Source organism: Pseudorasbora parva, chromosome 25, assembly GCF_024679245.1.
Source record: "Pseudorasbora parva isolate DD20220531a chromosome 25, ASM2467924v1, whole genome shotgun sequence".
In the NCBI taxonomy this organism is placed as follows: domain Eukaryota; kingdom Metazoa; phylum Chordata; class Actinopteri; order Cypriniformes; family Gobionidae; genus Pseudorasbora; species Pseudorasbora parva.
In genome coordinates, this window is record NC_090196.1 from 12,046,124 (window position 1) to 12,072,015 (window position 25,892).

At 40.5% G+C, this 25,892-nt stretch overlaps 1 protein-coding gene across 3 annotated transcripts in view; it reads right to left on the minus strand.

Annotated features, from left to right (window-relative positions):
- Positions 1–998: 998 nt before the first annotated feature.
- LOC137064956 (zinc finger protein 469) overlaps positions 999–25,892 on the minus strand; it is a 419,911-nt gene continuing 395,017 nt past the window's right edge. For all 3 annotated transcript variants that reach the window (XM_067436517.1, XM_067436516.1, XM_067436518.1), the window contains one exon: positions 999–13,617. In XM_067436517.1, coding sequence (XP_067292618.1) covers positions 2,125–13,437 — 11,313 coding nt within the window. In that variant the 5' untranslated portion in view covers positions 13,438–13,617 and the 3' untranslated portion in view covers positions 999–2,124. The remainder of the gene's footprint in view (positions 13,618–25,892) is intronic.

Sequence of the window (25,892 nt, forward strand, 5' to 3'; positions counted from 1 at the left end):
AGGTGGGATACGGTAGAGTTAGGGACAGGTGTGGTGGTGTGGGTCAGTTTAAGGGTAGGGTTAGGAGTAAGGGAACTGCCAACTGTGTAATTACAAATGTAACTACAGAAATTAATTACAGATGTAATTACATGCAGGTTTTTTTTAATGTAAGTACAATGTAAAAACATGTATGTACACGATAAGTGCATTGTATCAAATTATTAATTAAAATGTTAGTGCATAGTAGTTAAGGCCACCTAATATAAAGTGGGTCCGAAATTTGTATAAATACAATGGGGTTAAAGTCAGAGCCCACACTGAAAAAAAAAAACAGGATTCAAAATCTAATTACAACTTGGAAATAATCAGGGTTTAGGATTTTAAGATACTTTACAAAAAATGAGTGAAACAAATAAGCACATTTGTGCACTGAATACTATTCAGAACATTCTCAAATCATGCTGGATAATATGATCATCAGGTTTTACACAGCAAACTTATGCAGATCATATAAGCTTGGTTTTTTTCTGTCATAAAAGGTATTTCTAAGTATTTGGTTTGTGTCTTTTTGCATTGAACTATCAGTTCAACTTTTCACTCTAATTGTTATGCTTATGGTATCATTTGGAATTGGAAACAAATCCAAAATTAAAGCATTTTTTTTGCTATATGTTTACATTTTTTTTACACAATTGCTTTTGAAGATGTTGTCTTTTTCCGGATCAACGCTGTCATTCTCCCTGCTAAAAACAAGTTTTCAACCCTTGATGGCTCTATGATCTTCCCCTTTTCATTGTGAATGTCAATTTAAAGTGATCATTAAATGTGAATTCAAAGGATACAGTCTAGTTCTTGACTGATTAAAAAACCTGTACTCTGCACACTTCACACAGTTCTTTCTTTCACCGTATATTGTGAGAAGTGTCTACATTGGTAAGCACACCAGTTCATTTTGACCGACCCACAGCATGAAATAAGGAAACCATCAGAATGACAAAGAAACAAATGACTTGATGCAAAAAATTTAATAAACAAGTTTATATGATGCACTTTGTGATCCACTCATAAGCCTTCAGTAGGCTATGTATTTTGCTTTCTTTTTTTTTCTCTTCATCTTTGCACATTATTAAAATAGAACTTTGACATTATGCATTGCACTGGAAATAATCAACCTACAATATTATACAATATAAAGATACATATAAACATGACAAAGCACCTTTTGTTCTAGTAAATAGTACTTATTAAAGAACTGGGGGACATATAGATGATCGTGTGTGGAGTTTGTGTATGGTAACATCAGTGCATGGGAAGAATTCTTAAGGGTTTCATGCGCAATAATAGCACCTGAGTTCATATTAAAGATGAAATCAAACTAAATAGAGTTTTGGAAAAGGCTTTTCCCTTGCCCTCCTCTGAACAGATCAAATTAGGACACAAATGAACCCTTTCTTTTAGATTGATCTTACACAGTATTTTTGTGTAATTTCCTGTGTAACTGAGTACCAGCAAAGAATTGATGAGTGTAATTGCTACATGTTCCCTTCAGTAATAAGACATTGTGTTCACATTACACAAATAATAATTATTATTATAAAATAACATAGCACCAATTAGTGATGATACAAAAGCTAATACTAATGAGTGTCTCCGCAATACAGTAAAGAAAAGGAGTATGAATGAGTAATTCTCTGAAGCGTATAAAATAAAGCACATTGACATGATCCAGACTTAGGATGTCTTCTGGTCCTGTTGCTAGGAAGACATCTATGAACATGTAATGTTAAAGTGTCATGCATTATTTGGAAAACAAATATTCTCAGTTAATTTTCAAGTAAATTATTTTCCAAAAAAAAAACTTTCTCTGTTGTTGATGAAATACAGTCTCTTAGAGATAATGCTCCACTATAAAATAGAGAAAATAAATTTGTAACCAACATATTCATCCTATATTCATACATTTTGTTGTTGGTCTTCACATATATGTAAATACACATTTACAAGAGGAATGCAATAAAGTGACTAAACAAGGAGTTAAATGATTTCACAGAGGAGGGCCATACAATCCTAGTCTCATGAATAAACTGCCTTAATCACATGCCTAGTGGATCACTTAATTACCTCCCCGTTAATAGCATTCATTTAATCCTTAATTGATTCAGAAGTGTCCTTCCTTAAAGGAATTTTAAAGCTAGTTAGTCTTTGGCCAAACAGCTGGCTGAGGAGGTTGTTCTGTGACTCTGCAGTACGGTATGAGTGAGTCTCTATGGATCTGACCCCTGGCTTGGACCGTGATTTGTTAAAGGAATTGTTCAGGGTGGAGATCCTGGAAGAAGGGGAATGGATGGGTCTCTTAGGAATGTTCTTTTTCCCTTTGCAATCTCCGCTGAAGTGACGCACGATCTCAACCTTTTTGGGTGAGAAACTATCAATAGAACCTTTCTTCAGTTGAAGACCCAGATTAGAGGAACCATATTTATGCTTTGAGATTATTTTGTTACTGACTGTGTCATCCTTTACCGATGTAAGCACTGGATAGTCATTGGGAAGTTCGTTTTTCCTTTGTCCATCAATATTTTCAAACCTGCTAGGTCTGAACTTCTTTTTGACCCTAGGGTCAATCCCAAAATTTTCCCTTGCAGTTGGAGATTGCGTTCTCTGAGAGCTGTGAGGTGTCTTAAGATCTTTCCTCTTCTTCTGTTGCTTGGTTGAGTCCTTGTCTTCACATGTATTAGAGCTGTTGCTGTGACGTGCAGAATCAGTGGTACTAAGGTTTGTTTCAAGGCTTTGTTTCATAGTTTCCTCAGATTTGACTATAGTTATGTGCTTAGTCAGAGCAGTAGTTAGCTGTTCACTGTGATGAGTCTGAACATCTTGTTTATTGTCATTTTTCTTGATGGAGAATAAAGCCTCAATTGTTTGATCCTGCTTCAAGTCGCATGTCTCGTTCGAAGACTGTTTCACAGATGAGAGTTCAAAGTCACTGCAAGATGAGAGCTCTTGGATTCCTTGTTTTGGTAAACTTGTATCTGTTTGACCGCACAATTGAATGGTGCATTGACTTGATTGCCTTGTTTCACCTTGTTCACTCGCATTTTCAAGGCTTGCTGAAGGGTTTGTCTCCACCCTGTCTTCGTTAAGTTTGGTAATGCTTGAAATGTCAATCTCGGAAACTAACAATGTCGTTGGAATTGTGCAACAGTCTTCTTCAATTTTAACGTCACAGATCTCTGTCAAAGTGCTTTTGTCGATTGCACTGACTTCCATGGGCTCGTCTGCTTGCATTTCATAAGATGGAGTAGAGCTTTCATTTTCTTCCTTCAGATCTGTAGATGGAAGGGTCTGTTCCACAGAATCTGTGTGCACTGTACTCTTGATTATATCCCTGGCAGCTTCAGAGAAGTCCTCAGCCTCATCTTCAATTTTTACACTGGTATTGTTTGTTTCTGTAGAATGTTCCTCAGTAGTGTTCTGTACAGTATCACCTATGCTGGGCAATACCGTTTTGATACCTTGCATGTGTGACACTGAGATTTCTAAGCTGCTCTCAGTTGCTTTCCTTCTCTTGTTTGGTGGTGTGTCAGATTGATCATCTTTTGAATTAAAGGGCTTGCAAGGTCTCACGACTCCCCTGAACTTGAAAATCTGGTTCCCTCCAGCAAGGTGTTTCTCCATGTGACGATCAAACTGTTCCTTTTTTGAGAATGTGTAGTTGCAGGTACTGCAGATGAACGACTTCTTGATTACATGCATTACATCAGCACAGAGTTCACAAGTATATAGTGTGGTGTGCTTCGAGTCTGGCTCATCTGTCTCCTCATGTTCATTTTTAAGGTGGTCTTTAAGCTCTTTTGCCTCTTGGTAGGACACTGGACATTTGTGACAAAGGAAAATCTTTTGTAAGCTGTGAACCACTAAATGGCGCTGGAGCTTGAAAGGCTTTGGAAACTGCTTGCCACAGTGGTGACAGTCCCTTGAAGGGTCTTTGCAGTTAGGATGCATCTCAACATTTTTGGAAGAAGTCTCTGCTTTGGGTAAAACCTCAAGTGTTGTCATTGCGCAATGTTTACTTCCTCCCCCAATACTCATTTTAGTCTTCAGAATTGTGGAACCCTCCTCTGGAACGTTTGGCTCTTGTCCTTTAACATCAAAAGATGTTCTCTCTTCCTTAGATGATAGTTTAACATTGTTTTTTGAAGGTCTGCTGTGCCGATGCTGCATTATTGAAGATATGAAGTTCTTCACAGCATTTTCCTGCATGAAACACCCAGGCATGTCCAAGAGGGAACTCTGAGACTGCCCTCTTCGTGCAAACTGTGTGGCATGCTCACGCAAGTGTTCATTATACATCCAGACATCTGAAATTTCTTTCAAACACATGCCACAAGTCCAAACACCGGCTTTGTTTTTGGCATGTTTCTCCCTGAGATGGTCCCTAAGCTGTTCCCGGGAGGTAAACTTGCGCTGGACACACATATAGCAAGTTGGGGGAGGTGATGGATTGTGGGAGAGCTTGTGGAAGTCAAGCTCACCTAAGGTGAGAAACCACGTGAAACACACTTTGCATTTGTACTGCTTATCCTTTGGTTTGAGTCCAGATTCCATGCGTTTTCTACACCTCCGCTCCATAGGCTTTTTGCAAGGTCTTACAGGGTCTTTCAGTTCTGTGCTTGTAATGGTCGCAACCAAAGGAATATCTCTCTCAGGCTCAAAAAATGGCACAGGAATCTGAATTGTAGTGTTATGGTTTGGTATGTCAATGCTTGGTGAACAAGATGCATTTTCTTGAACACAGACCAGTCGGATAGGGCAATCTGTAGTAGGAACCTCTGGTTTACAGTCTTCCTGAGGAACTAATGACACTGTGTTTTCTAGCACCATGCAGTCATGTGAATCATCCTGTGGCTCTAAGGTTTGTCTAACTGTGCCCTCATTCTCACATAAGAATTCTTTAATGCCAGTTTCTGCATTTTCCTTGTAACCAGCCTGCTGATCCATTAGATTATCTTTTGAGTGACAAGCGTTCTCTATAGAACTATTGACTAAGCTTTTGGGAGTTGTTGCATGCATGTTATCATTGTCTAGTGATATGGTTTTGTATTCACAAGGGTCACTTGTGCCATTGGTGAACATGTTCAGCAACTTTTTTTCTTTAGATTCTGCACACTTATCAATAAAGGCATCAGTGGGTGGATATTCTAAAACTGTACAGGACAGTTGTTTTTGCTTTTTGTTGCTTTTACCATAGACCCTTGCGCATTTCTTTCTTTTCCTGTCATCATTTCTTGGGAATAACTGAGAAAAAGTATTTTCATCATCAAAGAAAGCCTTGAGATCGGGTCCAATTCCTAAAGTACCAGTAAGCATTTGACTGTCTTCTGTGGGAGAACAGGTGTTCTCATACTTGATATCCAGAGAAGAATCCTCAAGTGGATTGTGGATCTCTTCTTTCTGAACAGATTTTGGGTTAATATTACAATACTTTACAGCATCATCAATGTCATATGCATCACCTTTCTTATGCAAATTGGAAGGTTCTGTGGAAGAAGTTGTTTCTTCCTTTTGCTCTTCAATGCTGATTTGTTCGTCTCTCATATTGACTTCATGATAGCTGTGACTGCTAGCTGGGATCTGTTTTTCAGGTGACTTAACAGAGTTTTGTTGCACCATTGAGGGGGGATCTGGAGAGAGAGCCTGCAAGATATCTTTTTTAAGAGTACTGAGTATTTCATCTGAAAAACTGTCTTGCTTTACCAGTTGTGGACCAAGCATTACACTGCTGATGTCCATGACGTTGATACTGTTATTAGTTTTTTCATTAACAAGAGTTTTCTGATCAGTATCACAACTTTCTGAGGTCTTTGACATATCAATATCACCTGCAATCCCTTCAAAGGTCAAATGTGCATCCGCTTGCTGCCCTTGTCCATCTGAGATTTCATTTGAATGTGAAACTTCTGGACCCATTACATCCATGCTATCTTTCAGTGCTTTTTCTGTTGGGTGTGACATATTATAAATGGGCATGGGCACTTGACTATTTATATTTACATTTTCAATGGGTGAAATCCCTTCAGTCTTCACTACATGCTTCATGGCTTTATGTCTTTTAAGTCCAGGTTGTGTACGAAAGAACATTGCACATATTTCACACTGAAATTTTCCTTGAATTGCAATCTGTGTACCACCCTTTTTAGGTAAGGATTTTGTCTCACTTGACTTTAAACTATTCTGCCCTTCATTTTGGACAGATGTGCATACAAGACTGATGGATACTGCTTTTTCACAAGGTTTTAGAGGTTTAGATGTCTCCTCAAAATCTATCATGGTGGACCTCTGCATTGCATCATGCTCATTGTTGATCATCTGATTGTCCATCTTCTCAGAATCTACTTTCTTCAGAAGTGTGAGTTGCAGATCCATGTAATCAGCAGTTTCAAGTTTTGAGACTTGTTTATTGTCAATTGTAGTGTCATCTTCAACATATTTGCTGCAAGAAGCTGAGACATTTGAATATTTATCATCATTTTGGATGTTTTCATTGATAGAGTTTTCGGGTATAACAAGTCCAATCAGGTGGCCCTGGATATTTGGATCTGGTTCATTTGCATTATACAGTGGGCTGGATGACAATGGTTTATCAAGAGAGAAAGCACTGGCATTAAGATTGTAATTGTCTGTGGAGTTTGATTTGACATCACACTGTTCATTTCCTTTGTTGAAACATGTAGAGCTAAAGTTGTCATCATTGAAGCATGTTTCACTGTAATTCAGGGGCCTAAGTTTCAAATCATGCAGTGCACCTGTATCTTGAGATCCATCCAATGGCCCAGATTGCTGAGATGTCTCACCAAAAAATTGTTTTGGGATGTTGTCCTCCACAGACAACAGTCTTCCAGAGCTAGAAATGTTACTCTCTTTGATTTTTACTAAGTCCTGATAGGGAACAAATGAATTATCTAGTTCCGGTGTTGCTGAATTCGAAGCATCTATGGACCTGCCAATATTTATGGGATCTGAGTTTTTGTCTTCCAGGTCTTGTATGTTTTTGCTTAGTACATGGGTAACTGTGACTGGTAGTGAACCATTATCTTTCAGTTCACAAGGGCTTTCGATAGAGTCGTGAGACAACTGTGGTGCCTGAGTCACAGTATAAGGTTGAGGACTTTGCTCAAAGTTCTTCTGTTGATTCTCTTCACATTCTGATTGTACAGAAAATGTAATATCAGGCATGGCTCTCTCCACATTCTCTGTACAGATATTTTCATCTTGAACTGCAGGAAGATGTTTAGGAGAAACCACCTTTTGGGTATTATTTAAATGTGAATGGGCTGACACATTGTCTTGACAAAGAAGAGACTTGATGTTTAAAAGGGGTGGTTGGATGTTTGTATCATAGGGGCAGTCTGTCGTTCCACCTTCTTTTTCAGATGCTTGTCTGTTTCCTTCAGAAATTAGTTCTGGCTTTGCAATTAAAGCTGAATCTTCATCACATTTCTGTGTTTTTTCAACACACAATGTGTCTTTTGTTATGGTTGGCGATGTTGAAAAGTGTGATATTTTGGAGATGTCTTGACATTTCGTAATATACATTGAGTCTTTTATGTCAAACTGTGTATCACACTCAGCATTCTCGGTTTGGCTGACAAAAGACTCACGCTTGTGTTCATACCTAGAGACTGAAGACTTATCTGTGCATGCAGTTTGTGGACTCCTAAAGGAGTTCTCAGCAAGCTGTTGTTCATTAGCTACTAATTCTTCATTATGAAGTGTGTCATTACTAGTCTCATTTAGGCTGGCTTTTGTTTCATTTGCTGACCCTGAAATGTCACTGGTTTCCTCTTCTAGTTTATCTGAAAATGTGTTTGTCTCCACTGAGAACTTTATTAGCTCTGCTTCTGTGTTTCTAAATTCTACATGTTCAGACTCAATGTGTTCTGAGTGTTCATTGTCTTTTACGTGTTCCTCAGGAACCACACACTCTTGATTAGGAGATGACTGAGGTGATGTAAAACCCGAAGACAAAGAATCTGAGATTACTTCCAAGCTCTTCATCAGATTTTCTGTGTAAATTTCATGTTCAAGCATCTCTTCTGACTTGTCCAAACGCTCATTATTTTCTGTTTTGTCATCTAGGTGCAGAGGTGAACTGTTTTCTGTGTTCAAATCAGTGAGCCCTATGCTGTCCTTTATACCCAAATGTTCATGTCCTGAATCAGTTGGTGTATTGATAGTAGAGGAATGTGTTGGTGTATGAAGACCTTGCGGTGCACACATCAATCCATATCGGTGTGGACTAGACCATGGTAAGTCTGGTTCTGAAAACAGTGCTGAATGTGAGTCTACTGGTCTGGCAATTTCCAGGTTGTCTGAGGAACAGTTTATCTGCAAGCTACTGCCCTCATCTTCACTTTCAGGGTCAAGTCTTAGTGGAGAGAATTTGCTTATGGTAGGCTGTTTTGGCAGCTCACTGTCTAATGGCGGAGGGCTGCTGACCTTGGCTGTTTGCAGTTGACTCTCAAGCTCTGTAACAATTCTTTTTATTTCCAGATCATCAACTGACACGCTGTTGAGATTTGGAGTGTAGTCCATTAATTTCTCTGACAAAGCAAATGGGACATGGTTAAAATTGGTCTTCTCATTTGAGTCAGAGTCCTCTTTGTACTGAGAAATCTCATCTGGTAGCACAGGACTAACATTAACCATCAGATTCCAGTCTCTCTGCTCTAAGAATGGTGAGAATGACGACTCAAAAAGTTCCTTCTTATCTGTTGTGGTTTCCAGAGGACTAAAGCTCTCTTTGGCAAGCTGAATATCTGGATAAAGATTGTTCTCAAAACCTCCCACAGAAAGGTCACCAAACATTGACGTTGTGTCAAAAGAAAGGGGTGATTTCATAAGACTTTGATCATGTTCCGAAGGATAGGGAATGAGACATTGCACATCCTTTTGTGCTGCAGCATCATTAACTTTTGAAGGTGATAAGCAGACTTTGTCCACAAGTGAAGTGCAATAAGGTGGGGGTTCAGGGAATAGATAATTTGAACTTATGTTGGCTTCTTCACCTGATGTGTTGTTATTGATGGCTTTCTCAAAAATAGGTGCTGAAAATTCAGAACTGTTTGTTCTCTTGTGCGATGTACCCTTTGATGCAACAGCATCTTTTTTGAGTGCAAAAACATGGCTAGAATCTCTATTGTTTGTTGTTTCAATGGGATTCAATGTTATACCAGACTCTCTTGGTGATGTGATATTTTTCGGGTAATCTTTTTTGAATGGCTCTTCCGTGGTTGCAAGAATTCCTGCCTCAAAACCATAGTGGTCCCCTTTTTCCTCTATTTCCACTCTGGTGGTTTTGAATCTTGCGAGGCTGACAGTACTTTTAGTCAATGTATGCTCCGATGCAGTCTCTTCAGTCTTACAGATAATGCTTGAACATTTTGAAGTAGTGAATCGATCCTTGTGCTCAGTGAGTAGTATCTTATCAGTGCTGTACCTTTTTGTATTTTTTGTGAAGGTCAAAGCAAGTGATGTGCTAGACTCTTTTCGTATCCTTGGCGGGGATTCCTCGTATACATTCTGCTCAAGAGAGTCCTGATCTTTCTTCTGCATTTCTGTTCTTTTCTCAGAGTCTGAATCTGTATGATCAATACTTTTTGGGCTACTAATGCTGTCGCTACAAATACTTATTGATGTGCTGAGTTCACTGCTCGTGGAAGACCTACTGCTCCGTCTTCGTAGCCTTTGATGACCAGGGTTGTCTTTCATCAGTGATGGAGAGACATCCAAATCTTTCTTGGGATCAAAACACTCACTTTTGTTTTGTTTCCATGAACTTTCCCGGCTCTTGTCAGCACGAATCCTCCCCTTGCACTCTTTAGTGTATGTGTACTTGCAGCGAATGCTCTGGCTGAGACGTCCCTGACTGGCTATCTTTACAGGCTCACAGTCATCATCTGAGTCAGAAACGTAATCATATTCCCTGAAAGTAGGGTTCTGCACCGTAGGAGTCACTCTCTCCATCACAAGTGAAAACTGCATGTTTTTGGTGCCCTTTACATGGAGTTTATGCAACTTGTTCTTTTGTTGAACAATTTTGTGAATAAGCTCTTTACTCCAGCTTCCACCTGTCCTTTTCCTTTTTCCTTCTGTTGGTTTCTGAGCTGTTGGACTTTTGTTGGTACAGGTGGATTTGGGACATGTTTTAACTAATGCTGTGCTGCTTTGTAAGCTTTTGAGCCCACATCTTGCAGAGAAATTGCTTGATAAAAGAAGTTTAGAGCTGTAATCATCGTTGTGTTCTGTTTGTTCGGACTTCCTTGCTTCCCACTCAATTTGTGTGCAATCTGACTCCTGTGACTGGAACTCTGTTGGAGAGGATTCTGCTTTGAGGCCTTCATTTTGTATCAACTCTTGTTGGCTTTCTTTGTAAGGGATATCTGTGTGTTTGCTGTTTGAACTAAGGCTCTCTAAGTCTGAGTCAAACGTATATTTGCAGTGAGCTTGAGATCTCTCACAGGATGTTGATTCATTGTTAGTTCTACCTTCAAATATTGTGGAGTCTTTGGTAGTCAAAGTCTGTCTTGTTGATGTACATTTAGTAGTGGTCAGGTCATCATCAACAAATGCATCAATAAAGCTGCTATCAATTTCTGCATTGTCTGACTGATAGCCTAGTCCATTTAAAGCCTCTGTGATAAGGCTATCCAATTTGGGATCTTCCATTTCTAAATCAGGCAGGGGTGCAGATGGTAGCATCAGTTTCATTGAATCATCTTTTATATCTCCTTTGGTTTCATTATCTGGCAATATTTCCCCATTCTTGTTCAGTCCAAGCAAAGACAGATGCAAATCTGAAGAACTCCGCAAGATTGCGTAACTGGATCCAGATGACATGGCTTTTGTGTGGTCTGTCTGAAACTTCCTTATGTCTTCCACTTTTGGCACATCTTTTAAGTCATTTTGTGCAAATGTATGCTGTCCACAGTATTGCTTATGGTCAAGAAAAGAGACAAGGTTATTAAAATTCTGATCACATTGCTTGCATGTCAGAAGCACATCCAGTTGGTCAAGGTTTGCTGAGACTAATGATGTAGCGAGTTGGTGGGCAGAGTATGGAGGTGGGGGATGGTTTTCTGTTCTGTAGGTTTCCAAACAACCTTTCTCATTGTCCATGTTGGACTTTGAATGTCTGTTATGTGGCATGAAACTTGCAGTGTTTTCTTTGGCTCTGTCTTGTTTATAGTGCAAGCCTCTGGATGCTTCTGAATGATAGAGATGCTGGTTAGTGTTCATGTTATTGGATGATATCAATACTTTATCCTGTTGCTGCTGATAAAACTGAGGAGACAGAACCTTTGAAATTTGGCTGTCATCTGAGTTACTGTTGACAGAGTTTGTGGAGGCTGGGGAGAGTGATGAACATGTACTGCTAGATGCTGGATTTTGAGTAGGTGAAAGTGAAGGAGAGTCATATGGTGACACCATCTTTAGCCCTAAGGGTGCTACATGTAATGGATGGTAGCTACAGTTTCTTGATGGCACTGGGTGGTTAATACCAAAGTATAATGACTTATTCTTGGCATCACCCACCTGGCCTTGATTTGTATCCACCTTGTTTGTAAAATGACAGGGTGGAATTGTGTTGCAGCCTTGCTTGACACTGTCCTGCTTTTGGTTTGAGAAGCCCTCATTTTTCTTTTTGTTGATACAGTTGTTAGAATCTTTATGGTTGCCATTTTTGTGTTGCTTACTGTCATCTTGCCAGTCTGATGGGCCTATCAAAAAAGTAAGCTGCTGATTGCTCAATTGCCTAGAGAGATCAATCCTGTTTTGGTTTGGCATGGCAGTTGTGAAGCGTATTTGCTGCCAAGGCATATGGCCATTAATGCCAGTGTTTTGTCTTTGTTCTGGTGCAGGTTGGTACTGAAAGGGGTAAGCTGTTGAGGTCTGGTCTATGAGTGGTGGTGGAAAGTTTTTGTTTGGTCCTTCCCATGGGTGTGATACCCTCCCGTGGTGTTTACTGGCACTTTTGTCAAGAGGTCCTGGGCTGATGTGAATACCATTATGTGGGGGGCTAATTACATGTATTTGTGAACTTGAACCTTGTGCAATATTTCTAATATGATGAACACTACCTTGAATAAGAACTCTCTGGCTGGTAGTACCATTTTTTAGATGACAGCCTCTCTTGCCCACTACTGAGTAGCCTGTGTCCCTGCTGTCTATTGGACTGAAAGACTCAGATTTATCTGAAACACTCTTACTCTGCTCGGTTTGGCAAGTGCTTGATGCTGAGCTTTCGTCATTGCTGGGAACAGATGATGATATACCATGTAGTGTCTGCATGTACTGAGACGCTTTAGGATGTAACTGATATGACTGCCTGTCCTCTACCTGGTCATTACCAAACTGTGCACTAGTTTGCATGGCCTCATGGCCCTCTGAAGAGGACAGAAAGGAGAATGAATTATGGGAAACCTGGTTAGGGGCAAGAGAAATATCATTGTAGTCTTGAGACTGTGTATTCCGATCACTGGTAAAGGAATCAGAGGCTGATTCTAACAATGGGTATCCATACTGAAATGGCATAGGCGTAAAACTGCCATTGGTCTTGTTCAAGTCCACAAGGTTATTTGGCTTTTGTGAAGTAATGCCAAAACTAGTGTTTCTGAAAGTCCTTTCTGGAGACTGCCATGTGTCTGTTTCACTTAGCTGAAAGTCAGGGAATAAAGTTTCATTGGCAGGTTGTGTATTGTTGCTCTCGATTGGACTGGACTTCTTTTGCAGAGTAGATGGTGGATTCTGGTGAGCAGGTCCTCCAGAGGTGGCGTTTACAGCCTGTGAGGTATAACTTTGGGAAGTAAGGTTAGGCAAGCCCTCATGGAAGCATCTGAACTGTAGTTCTTCCTGCTGCAGTTCAGCCTCTCGCTCTGGAATACTTGGCACATGGAAGCGGTAGCTGCCTGAGACAGGACCTCTGTTGGACTCAAGCTTCTTTGGAGGTGAAACTTTTTGCTGGGGATAGGCTATCCCAATTGTGGGATTTGAGCGTGGGTTTGTAATACTCAATCTGTACAACTGCTGCGGGTTGCCACGCTCTTTCCCCGACTTTCTACTCTTGTCTCTGTTGCGACTCTTTCCACTAGGCGACTGAGGACTGTCCTTGCCGCTGGGCCATGTCCTGTTGCTATTGAACGAATGATTCTGCAGTGACTTAAAATCAATCTTTCCAGCCTGCTGTGGGCGAATCACAGCCTCGCGTTGCTGCGTGTTATCCCTCTCTTTTTCTGCAAACTTAGCAATATTGTTCACAGCCTGTGGCTCCAGACTCACATTTTGAAAGTGCTCAGGGGACTGTGTTGAGCTTTTGTGCTCCACAGCCTTCTTATCCTGTTTTTTGGACTCATTATCCAGCTCTTTGGCAGCCAAGGACTGTTTAGTCTCTTCAGTCATGATGCCGGTATGGCTAGTTCAGCACGCTGGTCCTTATCTGCACAGGCTGTGACATGGACACATTGTGTTCCAGTCAGAATCAATAGGCCTGCAGTAACAGAAACTCAAAGCACCAGATTATTTCCTCTCTTTTATCTCTTCATTTCCCTGATGATGGAATGTTCATGTCATTTTTGTGATCTGAAAATAGAAGAGAGGATAAGAAAATGTTATTTTCATTTTAAGCAATATTGCATTACACATATGTAATTCAAATAATGTTACAGAGAAATAATGCCATATTAACAAATATGCTATACAATTCAATCTATAAATAAATGTGAACTGTAATTGCATATGAAAGCAGAAATCTCAGGTGGATTTTTTTTTTATGTTGTAGCATTAAGATATAAACTGAGGCAAGCAATTCCACTTCTCACCTGAAGAGGGCAGAATTGCATCAGTTTTGGCACAGAGTAGGTCTATACCTCATTCACATAAATCAACAAGAATTGCAATTTAAAACATGAAACTGTATACAAACTGTATGGCATTAGTTACTACTACATAAAAGCTTCAGTTAAAAGACTGTTAATTGTGTATGACCTTCTTTGGGTGCTTCAGACATTGCTTATATTCAGGTTTACATTGGCTAAGAGTGTTTTGGTTGTGGCCAGACTATAAGCAGCTGAGAGTTTGGCAGCGAAGTATCATTTCTCTCCTCGGAAAATCTGTGCATACAGTGCTTTTCAACTGCTCACTTTCAGCAGCTGACTTATGCAATTTTCACCGTATATCATATGGTGTATCGCTGAATTTGCAATCGTGCATACTCTGTCTATAGGCCTATAACATGCATTAATGCATTACTTTATAAATATGTAATACACAGACTACAGCAGCAAGCCTAGTACAGGTGCAAAAGAGCACAAACTAAATCTGCATCACATACAATAAAACAAAACTGGGAAATGTTGAACTATTTTTGCCTCCCTCACTTTCACTCATCACCCTAACCTTATAATTCAGAGATGGGTTGTGCGACAACTTGCATATGACAAAAAGACTTCAGGGAATTGTGTAATCCATCTTGACATCTATTTACCTCCATTTACCTCCATCATCTTAGATGTCAGAACTTTACGTTTGGCCTCTCACACAGTTCTTCTACAAACACTGCTTTTCCTGTCAAATTTAATATGCTCTATATGCTGTGCTATCAACTTATGTTTCCTTGACATGGCCACGGGCTACAGAGATGGGCTCTTCTCTCAATAAAATGGCCAGGTATGAGAGCTCTGCTATGACTCGTTTTAAAATGTGAATTACGCATTAGACTTGTTTGGAAGCAAATGGGGCATTTTGACAGACAGGCAATTCATAATGTTGAGTATAGAGTGAATATTTCAGTGGGAAAGTATGACTGATAAGGGTGTGGCACAACATACCTGGACCAAGAATAAACCCCCGAGGCTCCCTGTTAAAAAAAACAACTACTAATATATAGCTTACAAATGCCCATGCAGCCATGTGCAAGCAAATTTGCATTTTGCTTTGAAACTAAATCTTTCACCATCGTCTTGTTAGCCAGCTCGTCACTCTTATGATAAATGTGATGAAATCTGACTCCTGCTGCTAGTCTGTACTGCGACTCTTATTTGGCTCATGCTGCATTGAGCAGACACGTTCAGTTTTGAATTGTAGTGTCTATTCTCTATATGAAAAAAAAAGTATTACTATAAAAAATCTAAATGACTGTTGGCAAGTGATGCAACCGGTGTTGCGGTTGTGACACTGGTAACACAGACTATTGCAGCAAGCCTGACATTTAGAGATGGTTGCTCTTGCCTAAGCATATCCGTCTGATATTTTATAAATAATAAGCCCATGTAGCGTTTATTAGAGTGTTTTCTTTTCCTGTTTCATACTTGCTCTTTTACATGTATGTGAAGAGTGTGCTTGTGTGAAACATTTATAAGGACCTGTGGGCCTACCAATTAATTTGCCTTGGGTAGCCTCCTGTTTCCTATTTCACCTGAGCAGACTTCAAACCCTCTGACAGAGGTCACAAGCTGCCCAAATAAGCACCAACTGGAACTGGAACTATTAGGATAGAATAGGACCAATTTCCTATTTGCTCAAGAAAGGATTAACCTCCTTCTTAATATTTCAAGCAGTAAAGTAGCTGAACCCAAGGTTGATTTTGGAACGAAAAGCATTTTAGGATTCAGCTAAATTCTTCTTTTACAGATCTGATCATACATAAATTCTGAAAATGATACAGTCAGTTCAAAACCTCATTTCAGATGTCTTGTGATGGTGCATCAAAGAAAAAGCAAAAAGAATGGATCTCAGAACTATTCACATGAACTATTCCTTTAAGGCAGCTGTTAAACTCAACAGCAACGTTTTCTTCAAGAACTCTGCATTCAGTGTCACGCTTCTTCTAAGGCTTTATCTCTTCCTTCCTGTCATCCACCTGGCTCTGGTATTTAGCAGGTTGGTCTGGAGTCCAAGCCCTGCCTGGGTTTGGATAGGTCTGTGAAAAGTCACATCCCCCCTTTAGCTCCTGTCATAGTCAAAGCTGGAGTGTCTGCTCGTTTCTGCAGCCCGAAGGATGACTCAACTCCACTCGACTGCTGGGAGCACCCTGCAGAGGCTTAGCTTGATCTGGCCAAGAGCCATACATCACGTCTCCCTTGGTGTTTGCCCAGGCCGGCCAGCCCCCTGGAATGGCCACAGAGGGGAACACAAGCTGACTGTGACAACAAAGACTACATTTGCTGGAATCGCAGGGGCCTACTAGAAGTATCACCAAAGCCAGAGCTGTCAGTGTACAAAGAATGCAGGGTCATTTATGTCCTCACAACTGTCAGTTTGACTTCCCCACCCTATCTCTATTCTTCCTGCAGCCAGTCTTCACCACACGCAGACCATGAATTAATGCCCTTATCCATACGCTGTTTAAAGTGCATATTTGGTGAAACTTTATCTCTTTGGTTAGCCAACTCTTTTTCTTTTCTTTTTTTACTCATGTAAGATTAAAGTTTATGAGAATTTGGCCAGGAAATAAAGAGAACCCATCACACATTTCATTACAAACTATGACTTGATATCAAATCCCGTGAGAGTTGTCTGAAAATGGCTCCATAAAACAGCATTTTAAGCAGTTTTATAAGTCAATTAAGGCAAGCTTGTGTGTTCCACAGCCCGGGTGTCAAATCAGCCTACCCACACACTTTCAAAAGCTCCATATGTTTGAATCACACACAGCTCAGGGAAGAGGGTTTGTTAGTTTGTCATTTATATGCATAAATATCTCTTGGCACGTGAACACAATCTTGAATGTTAATGTTTTTTTTCTTAGCTAAACAGGCAAAATATCGGAGAAAACCTTAATTTCCTGGGATATCTTTTTCCCCGCATGCAGGATGTACTGGCCTGAGCCACAATAAAACACTCCATTTACACCTCTGAGAAAATATCCTGTCAGATATCATCTCCAATTAAACCTCCATTAGTTCTCTGCTGTCTTTTTCCCCTGGCGATCCTTCTATTTATTACGGCATATGGCACCCAAGCAATTACCTGTCCATTACTTAGGCGTAAATGAATTATAAATCATCTTTATAACCTTGAGGTGTAAACTCCTGGGACCTGAAATGATTTGTTTGTTACTAATGGTATTGATTTTTCTCCTGTGTGTGTGACTTAGACTAAATTCTGATAAATGTACACATGATTCACACCTGATGCTGTGCACCCTGACACCCCAGCCAGCACTTATGAACAATAAGTTACAGAAAGCCAAAACTATCATCTCCAATGAGAAGGAAAACACTGGCATTAGCCAAAGCCTTGCACAAAAGAGAAAGAAACTGACATGTTAAACAAAAAGCCTGTAATAACAATGTCCATCTTTTGGCTGTCACACAATGCACATTGTAGACTTCTTTCCACACACAAGTACCCCTCCACACAGGCAAGATAGATTCTACATAGATATATTTGACTTATTTGAAATGCTCTACAAAGGTAGAAAATCTGTGCAGCATACTTGACATAAATAGTTCTCTTCACGTGAAGCATGTGATAGACTCAACACTGCTATGCTAATGATGCAGCGCTTTAATAATTCAGCTTGTCACCACTGAGCTCTATGCAATGCACAGGGAAAGCGTGTGAATTTGACCAGGTGGTTGTATCTGCCTACCTTCTAAAACCGCTTTCACAGTGGGATCGTGCCCATGATGCCTTAAAATGCTCCCTATTACGTTTTGGTTCAGAGCCATGCATTCTACGCAAGTCTTTGCCGTTTACAGGGTGCTCTACATGGGTTCAACTAGCATTTGTAGAAATAGTGAGCAAGCTTCCAGACAAAGCTCCCAAAACAAAGAAGGGTCCATCTGAGACAGCTCTGCTCAAGGCAGCACATCCTCTAGATCCCTGCACCTTTAAAAACAAAGGTTCCTTGTATCTGCCTGTAAGCCAATAAGGAGTGTTGGGTGGCCTCCCTGACATGGTTGGCTTTTTCCAGATGCTCACTGTGGCAAAAGATCGTCTCAAAGAGAAAAGAAGGGGAAAGACAAAGACAACAGAAAAAGAATCAGAAGGGCCTGGAGGATTATGACAGACCCTCATGGGATGATGGGACTGCCTCTCTTCTCACAGGTAGCAGTTAAATCACTTTAAGTCTGCGCTGCTCACGCCAAAAACGCAGCAACTGGCTAAAGGAATGCCAGTTTTTACGCCCACACACCTGGTGTTCTGCCAGAGAAGGGGACTATTAGCCAGACTAACCTTCAAAAGAATAAGCGCTTTTTATATACTTTTTTTTATATCTATGATTTAAACAATTTGCGTTTTTAGACACAGACTAAAGTCAATAATGAGAGGCGGTGCTTTTCAGTATACTGCTTGTGCTCTGATGTGAATTAACCAGTATAATTCCTCGTGACACTTAAAAATAACTCTCATTTGGTCAAATTGATGTGTTTGATACGCAGATATTAAAGAACTTTAATAGTAGTTTGGAAAGTAAACACAGCTGCAGTAGCTCGCAAACCCATTTATATTTTTAGCTATCACCATGCACGATAGCTAACGGGTACCAGAAGGAAGTATGTCAGATTTTGTTCCTCTCTCAATCATGGAGGTTTTTTAAAGGTTATATTTCAGGATGCTAGACGAGATTGCTGACAGTTGTGCTAGACGGTTACCTCATAACAGTCCTTTCCAGAAATGTGCTGAGCAGTGTGGATAAGAATTTTAGATAGGAAGCATTTGTGCATTTCTGTGTTGTGGGGGTAGACCAGAGCATAATACCAGAAGCTCCACTTTTGCCCCCATTCATACTTTCCCTTTCCACCCCAGACCAGACCATTTTTACTTGGTTTCCATATTGCTAACCACAGCATTCCATAAACATGATGGAATCTGTGTTGCAGGCAGTTTAAAAAGAGATTTTCCTCATTTTTGACACAATTTCCCGTAGGCCTACAAGGATATGGAACATTACTCATGAGTCGCGCAGCAAGCTAGTGAGAAAATGTCTTGCGTGAACAATAGATGGTTAAACTAATGGGACCTTAATAAGTTGAGAAGGGGGTCAGGCTCCTGTTCTGTTATGAACCTGTTAACCTTGAACATTATTGCCACTAATTAAGGCTTTTAAAATATCAACCTCCACTGCTCTTTCCTCTTCCAAGCTGGAGAATTTTGTCACTGTTCAGAATCAGCTTTATTTTATTAGCCGTAAAATGAACTTTATCAAGGACAAAAGGAGAAAGTGATACACAATCGCCTCTAATGACCAAACTGTTCCCAAATGCTCTGGACTGACTGGATACAATAACTTGACTTAGTTCAGTCACAAAGGTATAAATGCACACATTTGCACCTTGCATAAGTACTTATTAATATGTTTTGGATATTTCGTTAATATATAATGTGTATATTCTCCACCTCTTCAACTTGTTTTCAGAGGAAATTCTCTTAATAGTTGATCATTTATTACACCAAAACCCTCTTCAAATAAAGCTAAAATCAGACTTATCCATTGTGATGATTGGCTTTCAGCCTAAGATCTTGCTTAGAGAGAGAGAGAGAGAGAGAGAGAGAGAGAGAGAGAGAGAGAGAGAGAGGTAAAACACTGGCCAGTGGACATGACTGTAGAAGCTTCGCTAAAGCCAAAGATAAGTGAGTTCGAGAAGTTTGGCAACGGTTGCCGTTTACTTCCACTTTTCTTTCATATCCTCTCAGCAGCTCTCAAAGACGTAGGACAGCCCAGCGCCACATGAGCTTAACTCCCTTATTCTTCGGCTCAGTGCCTGTATCAACTAAAACGCTGTATGTTCAACTGACGTTGAGGTTCAGTTAGGGCCAAACAGAGGGAGAGTGGCAGGGCAAATCACTCAGCGTCTGAAAGGGGAATTACCTTTCTCCAAATAAAACCACAATTATAAGCAATCACATTACATCACATCACTGTAAAGGATGTTTCTCTTTTGTTAAATCAGACTTTTTATTTGGGCTTTTCTTTCTCTATTGGACAGGTGCTATTAGACAAGAGTGGAGGAAGGGGGTTGGTATGTCAAAGGCCAGATATAAACCTGTATTTCCCACATGGACACCACAGGTCAACACAACTGTGTTTTATAGGTTGCTGCTTTGTGGTTGCTATGGGGTTTTAGCCTGTTGCTTAGTGGGTTTAACATTATGAACTAGCTAATATATTTAGGGTGGCTGATGAAAGAAGAAAAAAAAAGGAAAAATGTCTAAATGTTTAAGAATGAACATCATTGGATCTTGTCGAAGATCAAACATGCTGCGTAACACAAGTATGAATCTCATTGTTTTTTGTACCTCAAGCAAGCATGCTTGAGCTTCCATTTACCATAACCTTTGTGAGAAGATGAATGTTTATATGTAAGTAAAAGCCTAAATTAATCATATAAAACCAATCGTGTCAATACGACCTCTATAAACCTTATTTGAAGCATCAAAGTGGTAGTTGCGTAGACTTTCAATGGAGAGACAGAAATCTCAGATTTTATTTTTAAAATTTTTTAATTTGTGTTCTGAAGATGATCTAAAGTCTTATGGGTTTTAGAAAGACATGAGGGTGAGTAAATGATCACAGAATTGTCATTTTTAGGTGAACTAACTAAACTATCAGATAGACAGCACAGATCTTTGGTTCAAGGTCTTTGTCCACTGATTTTTAATAGGTGCAGATTTTGCTTGGTTAATAACAATAACAGATTAAAACATATAGTACAGTGAACTCATTGTCATGTTCAAGAAACCAATTTTAAATTATTTGAGCTTTGTGACATGGTGCATTATCCTGCTGGAAGTAGCCATCAGAGGATGGTTACATGGTGGTCATAAAGGGATGGACATGGTCAGAAACAATGCTCAGGTAGGTTGTGGCATTTTAACGATGCCCAATTGGCACTAAGGGGCCTAAAGTGTGCCAAGAAAATATCCCCCACACCATTACACCACCACCACCACCAGCCTGCACAGTGGAGTGGGAACAATGCATGATGGATCCATGTTCTCATTCTGTTTACGCCAAATTCTGACTCTACCATCTGAATGTCTCAACAGAAATCAAGATTCTTCAGACCAGGCAACATTTTTCTAGTCTTCAACTGTCCAATTTTGGTGAGCTTGTGCTTATTTTAGCCTCTTTTTCCTATTTGTAGTGGAGATGAGTGGTACCCGGTGGGGTCTTCTGCTGTTACCCATCCACCTCAAGGCTGTGCATGTTGTGGCTTCACAAATGCCTTGCTGCATACCTCGGTTGTAACGGGTGGTTATTTCAGTCAAAGTTGCTCTTCTATCAGCTTGAATCAGGGTGCGTTCACACTTGTAGTTCGGTTAGTTTGGTTTGTTTGGTCCGGACCAAAAAACAAAAACAAAACATATTGTCCTGGTCCGCTTAACGTTCACACTGGCATTTTTAACAGCGAACCTAAAGTTACCGAACCAAATGCATAGTGAGACACTCACAACCTTATTGGTCAGCTTATATGACGCAGGAGCTGCTTACCGAACATTCAAAACAATGCTGTGTGCTGGATTACACACATTCATTTTATGCGTGTAAATATGGCATTATTTTTACCAGCTGAGAACTCATGAGGAGCTCATAAAATGTTCAAAACAATCAAAACAACGCTGTGTGCTGGATTAAACGCGGTCATTTTATGCGTGTACATATGGCATTATTTTTACCGGCTGAGAACTCAAGAGATGCCCGTCTCTTTTCTGCACAACGGAGGAAATCCTGCTGCTGTTTTGAATGTTTTTAACATTTTATGAGCTCTTCATATGCAAAAGAGACGGCCGCTCTGTCGTCTGTATGGGCAACATTTAATGAACCATTAAAAAACCAGGTAACGTTATGCTTTTTGTGCGTTTTTTCTAGCATTTTCAAAACACGCTCGTCTGACCAAATATTGATTAGGCACCTCCACGTTTGCCCTCTAACGTTAACGTTACTCATTTTGGATGCACCGATCTTTCCGCGTCGTCAAATCAGCTGACTATGCGTCGCATCTTGTGACATTACGTCCGGTTTTTGGTCCGTTTACATGTCTTTGGTCCATGTTGCGTTCATATATCAATCGAACCGCACCAGAGTTTGTTTGGAAGTGGACCGAGACCCATCTTTTTAGCGGTCTCGGTCCGCTTGTTTGGTGCGCACCAGGGATGGCAGCGTTCACATATATTCAAATGAACCGCACTAACCAAGCAATCGCACCAGGGTTCGTTTTAATCGAACCAAACATGACAAGTGTGAACGCACCCTCAGTCGCCATGTGAAAACATTAGAGAAAGATGCCGTCTTTTCATCTTGCCACTACAAATTGCTATTTTTCTGCACTAATGGATGCAAAAGGGGATGCAAAAGGCTGGGAAATACTGATCTAGCTTAGTGAAAATAAAAATGAGGGAAAATGTATAAAACCACGTTATTTCGTTATTATACTTATTATTCAATGTGAACTGGCTACTTTTGTGTTTACTTTAAGAAAGAAAGAAATTAAGAAAGCACCTTTCAGGGCTTTCTGATTTAATAAAAAAAAAAAAATCCCAGACTCACTAGATGTTACAAAAGGGATTCTTTCCATTCTGTGAGAATTAGCTCAGTAAGGTGGTCTCGAGTGAGGGAGGGGTTGTTTGTGGCTTTAGGCAGGTCAAGTTCATTATTTCCACACAGGACAGTTTAAGTACAAATCAAGATGGCAGGCGGCAATGTAATTTCAGTTGCTGTTAAAAGTTAAATGGAAGGGGGAAGGGAGTGAAGTTTAGGGTGAGGCCTGAAAGTAAAAGGTGAATGCCTTAGAGAAAAAAACGGGTTGTTAAAGAGAGGGATTTTAATTTTGTACAAAATTCCAGGCCTGCCACTAAAGCAGCCTCTGACTCCTTAAAATAAAGGATGGGCGTCAGTGTGACGAGAGCCTCATTCAACCACTTGTCATTATTCAATTTTTTTGTCACATTCTATTTAAATTGTTCCTGTAGGCCAAAAAAACAGTAGTCGGCTAGCCAACAGAAGAAGGGAATTCCAGGCAATGAACGGGTGAGTCAGTTTGTACCCACATTTTCCTAAAGCATGCCTCCTTTAAATAGTCCAAGGAAATGTCCAAATGACCTAATTACAACTCAGCCTTTTCTAAGTATACCAGTCAATGTGATGCTTTATTGGAAGGGGATGACAAAAAATACTGAAAAATTGCTGTGTAGCCACCTAATACAATTTATTCCAGTTCATTTTGGAACATGGGATCACTGGAAAGTTTATGAGTGCTTTTCTGTAAGAGCAGTGTCTTATAATGGTGAAAGCTTTGACATTTGGAAAGCTTTGATGGTCTTTGAACTTTGAGAGCTGCTTAATTGAATAGCAAATCTCAATGTAGGCAAGACAATAATGTGTTTTGTGAATATACACAACTTATGTAATCGATAGACCCACAAAGTACCTCAAACGAATATTGTTAGCCGCTGCTAGAAAAGATAACATGCTTTAAATAGCTCAGCCATACTGCACATTCAATGGTAAGCTCTACTCCCATTTGATACACCAGTCTTTAAAACCTATATCCTTTATTGAGCTTATATTCTGAGGAAGACAAAACAGTAGTCAAGTTCAGAGGAAATTACCATAAATTGTAAGCTTTGCATTACACTGTGAAATTTAGCAGTGTTGAGCTGACCATTTTTATACATTTATAGCGGCACAGACGCTGTTATACAAACAGGCATAGAAGAAACACAGTTATGAGACTTTCAAACCTATATGTCCAGTCTGAGTAAAAGACAGACATTCAGCTTGTGACAGAATGTCTTTTCTCAACAAAAAAAAGTGGTAGTCAAGGTGTATACTTCGGTGACTGAGTTTGCCAGCTCAATTGCTGAATGGCTCTCTCTCACATGTTGAGTCTTTGAGGCTGGCAGTGGGGTGCTGGTGCATGCTGGGATGTCCCTGGTGTGAGCTGCTGTTTATGTGGCCTGAGGACTGCCTGATGTGTCGCTGCAATGGAGTGAGAGACTGCTGTTGAAAAGAGTCTCTGTGCAGTGCTGCAAGATCACCTTACACAGCCACTTCCTGCTTCCGCCCCCTTTCCTCACAAGCAGCCCAGTGTACCCACTTGGCCAGTGAGAAAAAAAAATCAAAACAGAGGGGTTCAGTACGCCCGGCAGTGTAGCACAGGACCCCATTCATCTTCCTCCGCTGCTCCAGGATGACTTTATTTTTCAAATTCACAAATATTTCCCTGTGAAAGCCCCTGGGGTTCAGGAGAGAGCATGTGCTTGACTTTCCTCTGTCTCTGATCTGAGGCCTCTGAGGCACCGCTTGGCTCCTCCGTGTGCGTGTTATAAAAATCCTGTCATGAGGGTGATGTGCAGTGTCAGTCACTGTGAGGGGTCTTGAAGAGGCTACGAAGGTCTATCAAGATGTCTGGGGCAAGTCAAGAAAGGTTGCCTTTCCCAACAATGTGGAGTCTTGAATTAAGCCAAACCTGGTGGTCTTTTGGGGTGAATGGGTGGTCATTAAAAAGTGGGGGCGGTAGGATAGGTATGGAAACAGAGTTAGGTAGAAGGGGTATTAAGGTGCTATTTCTGGAATTACAAAGCACCATCTGGGCCCGACCACAGCTTTAGAGACAAAACTGTGATAGTGGGGCACAGCATATTTGTGCAGAGGCCCTTGTCCATGTGGAACAGGGAGTCCAGGGTGTTTAAGATTCCTGGGGAAATGGCAAAGTGGGTGAATAACTGGGAACACAAACAAACCTAGGGGCATTAATGACGAGGCTGGCGAGAGCCTGGATGTTTTTCCTTTCCAATTTGCTCATCTAATGAGAGTAAGAGAGAAAGTGGGGCGCTGAGAAAGAAACTATTTTTTTTCTTCTTCACTACGGGTGCCCCACTCTCCGTCAATGGACACAGCTTAGATTTCTTAAAGCTTAAGACACATTTACACAAAACAGCACCTGATATGGCTGCTCCTGATGGGGGAGGATAGGAAAATATTCACCCAGCACTGCTGGCTTCCTCCTTGGGCTACCCCTTGGATGTCAGCCCCACATCATTGAGAGAAGAATGACGCTCTGTACAGTGGCTGCATGGGGCCATTCATAGCTGTGAGCCTCGCCACAGACAGCATGTACGACCAACTGAGATCTTCTGAAACAGAACTGGTACTGATCCCCTCTCTTTAGCACAGAACTGGTATTGATGGTCCACTCAACACAGACAGACTCAGCAGTCATTATCACATGCTGGTCTAAAGTCAGCACGGTCCAAGTTTGCTGGCAGAGGCCTCATTCAGGTGGGCTGTGCTGGGGTCAGTCATAAGTGGACCTATTTTTTTTTTTTGACAGGATTCAGTGACTGGATTGATCATATCCCATTAAAACTCCCATCATTCTCAGTTCCCTGTTTGGTTTAACCAAATATTTATCCCCATTATGCTAATAGCATAAAGTACTATGAATTTAAAAAATATTCTCTTGTGGAGTAGTCCAAGGTAGCAATACTCTTATGTAATGTGTAGATTCATTTTGGTTAAAAAATGCAGCAAACAAAATAGACCAATCAAAGAAAAATGTTCAAATGTCATTCATCCCAACCACACTTCAGGTTAAACAGTCTAGACCAGGGATGAGCAACTTTGTCCTGGAGGGCCATTTTGCTGCAGAGTTTAGCTCCATACCTAATCAAACACACCTGCCTGCAATTTTCAAGTAAGCCTGAAGACTTTGGTTAGATTTTTCAGTTGTGATTAATTAGGTATGGAGCTAAACTCTGTAGAATAGTCACATATCCCTGGGTTAGACATAATACAATGGGCTAGTTAAACATAGAAGCGAATGCTCAAAGCTAATCAGCAGAAGGCTTGCTGGGTCAAGGCCTGTGAGAAGTGAGACATGAGCTATTACCATGAATCCTTGATTAAA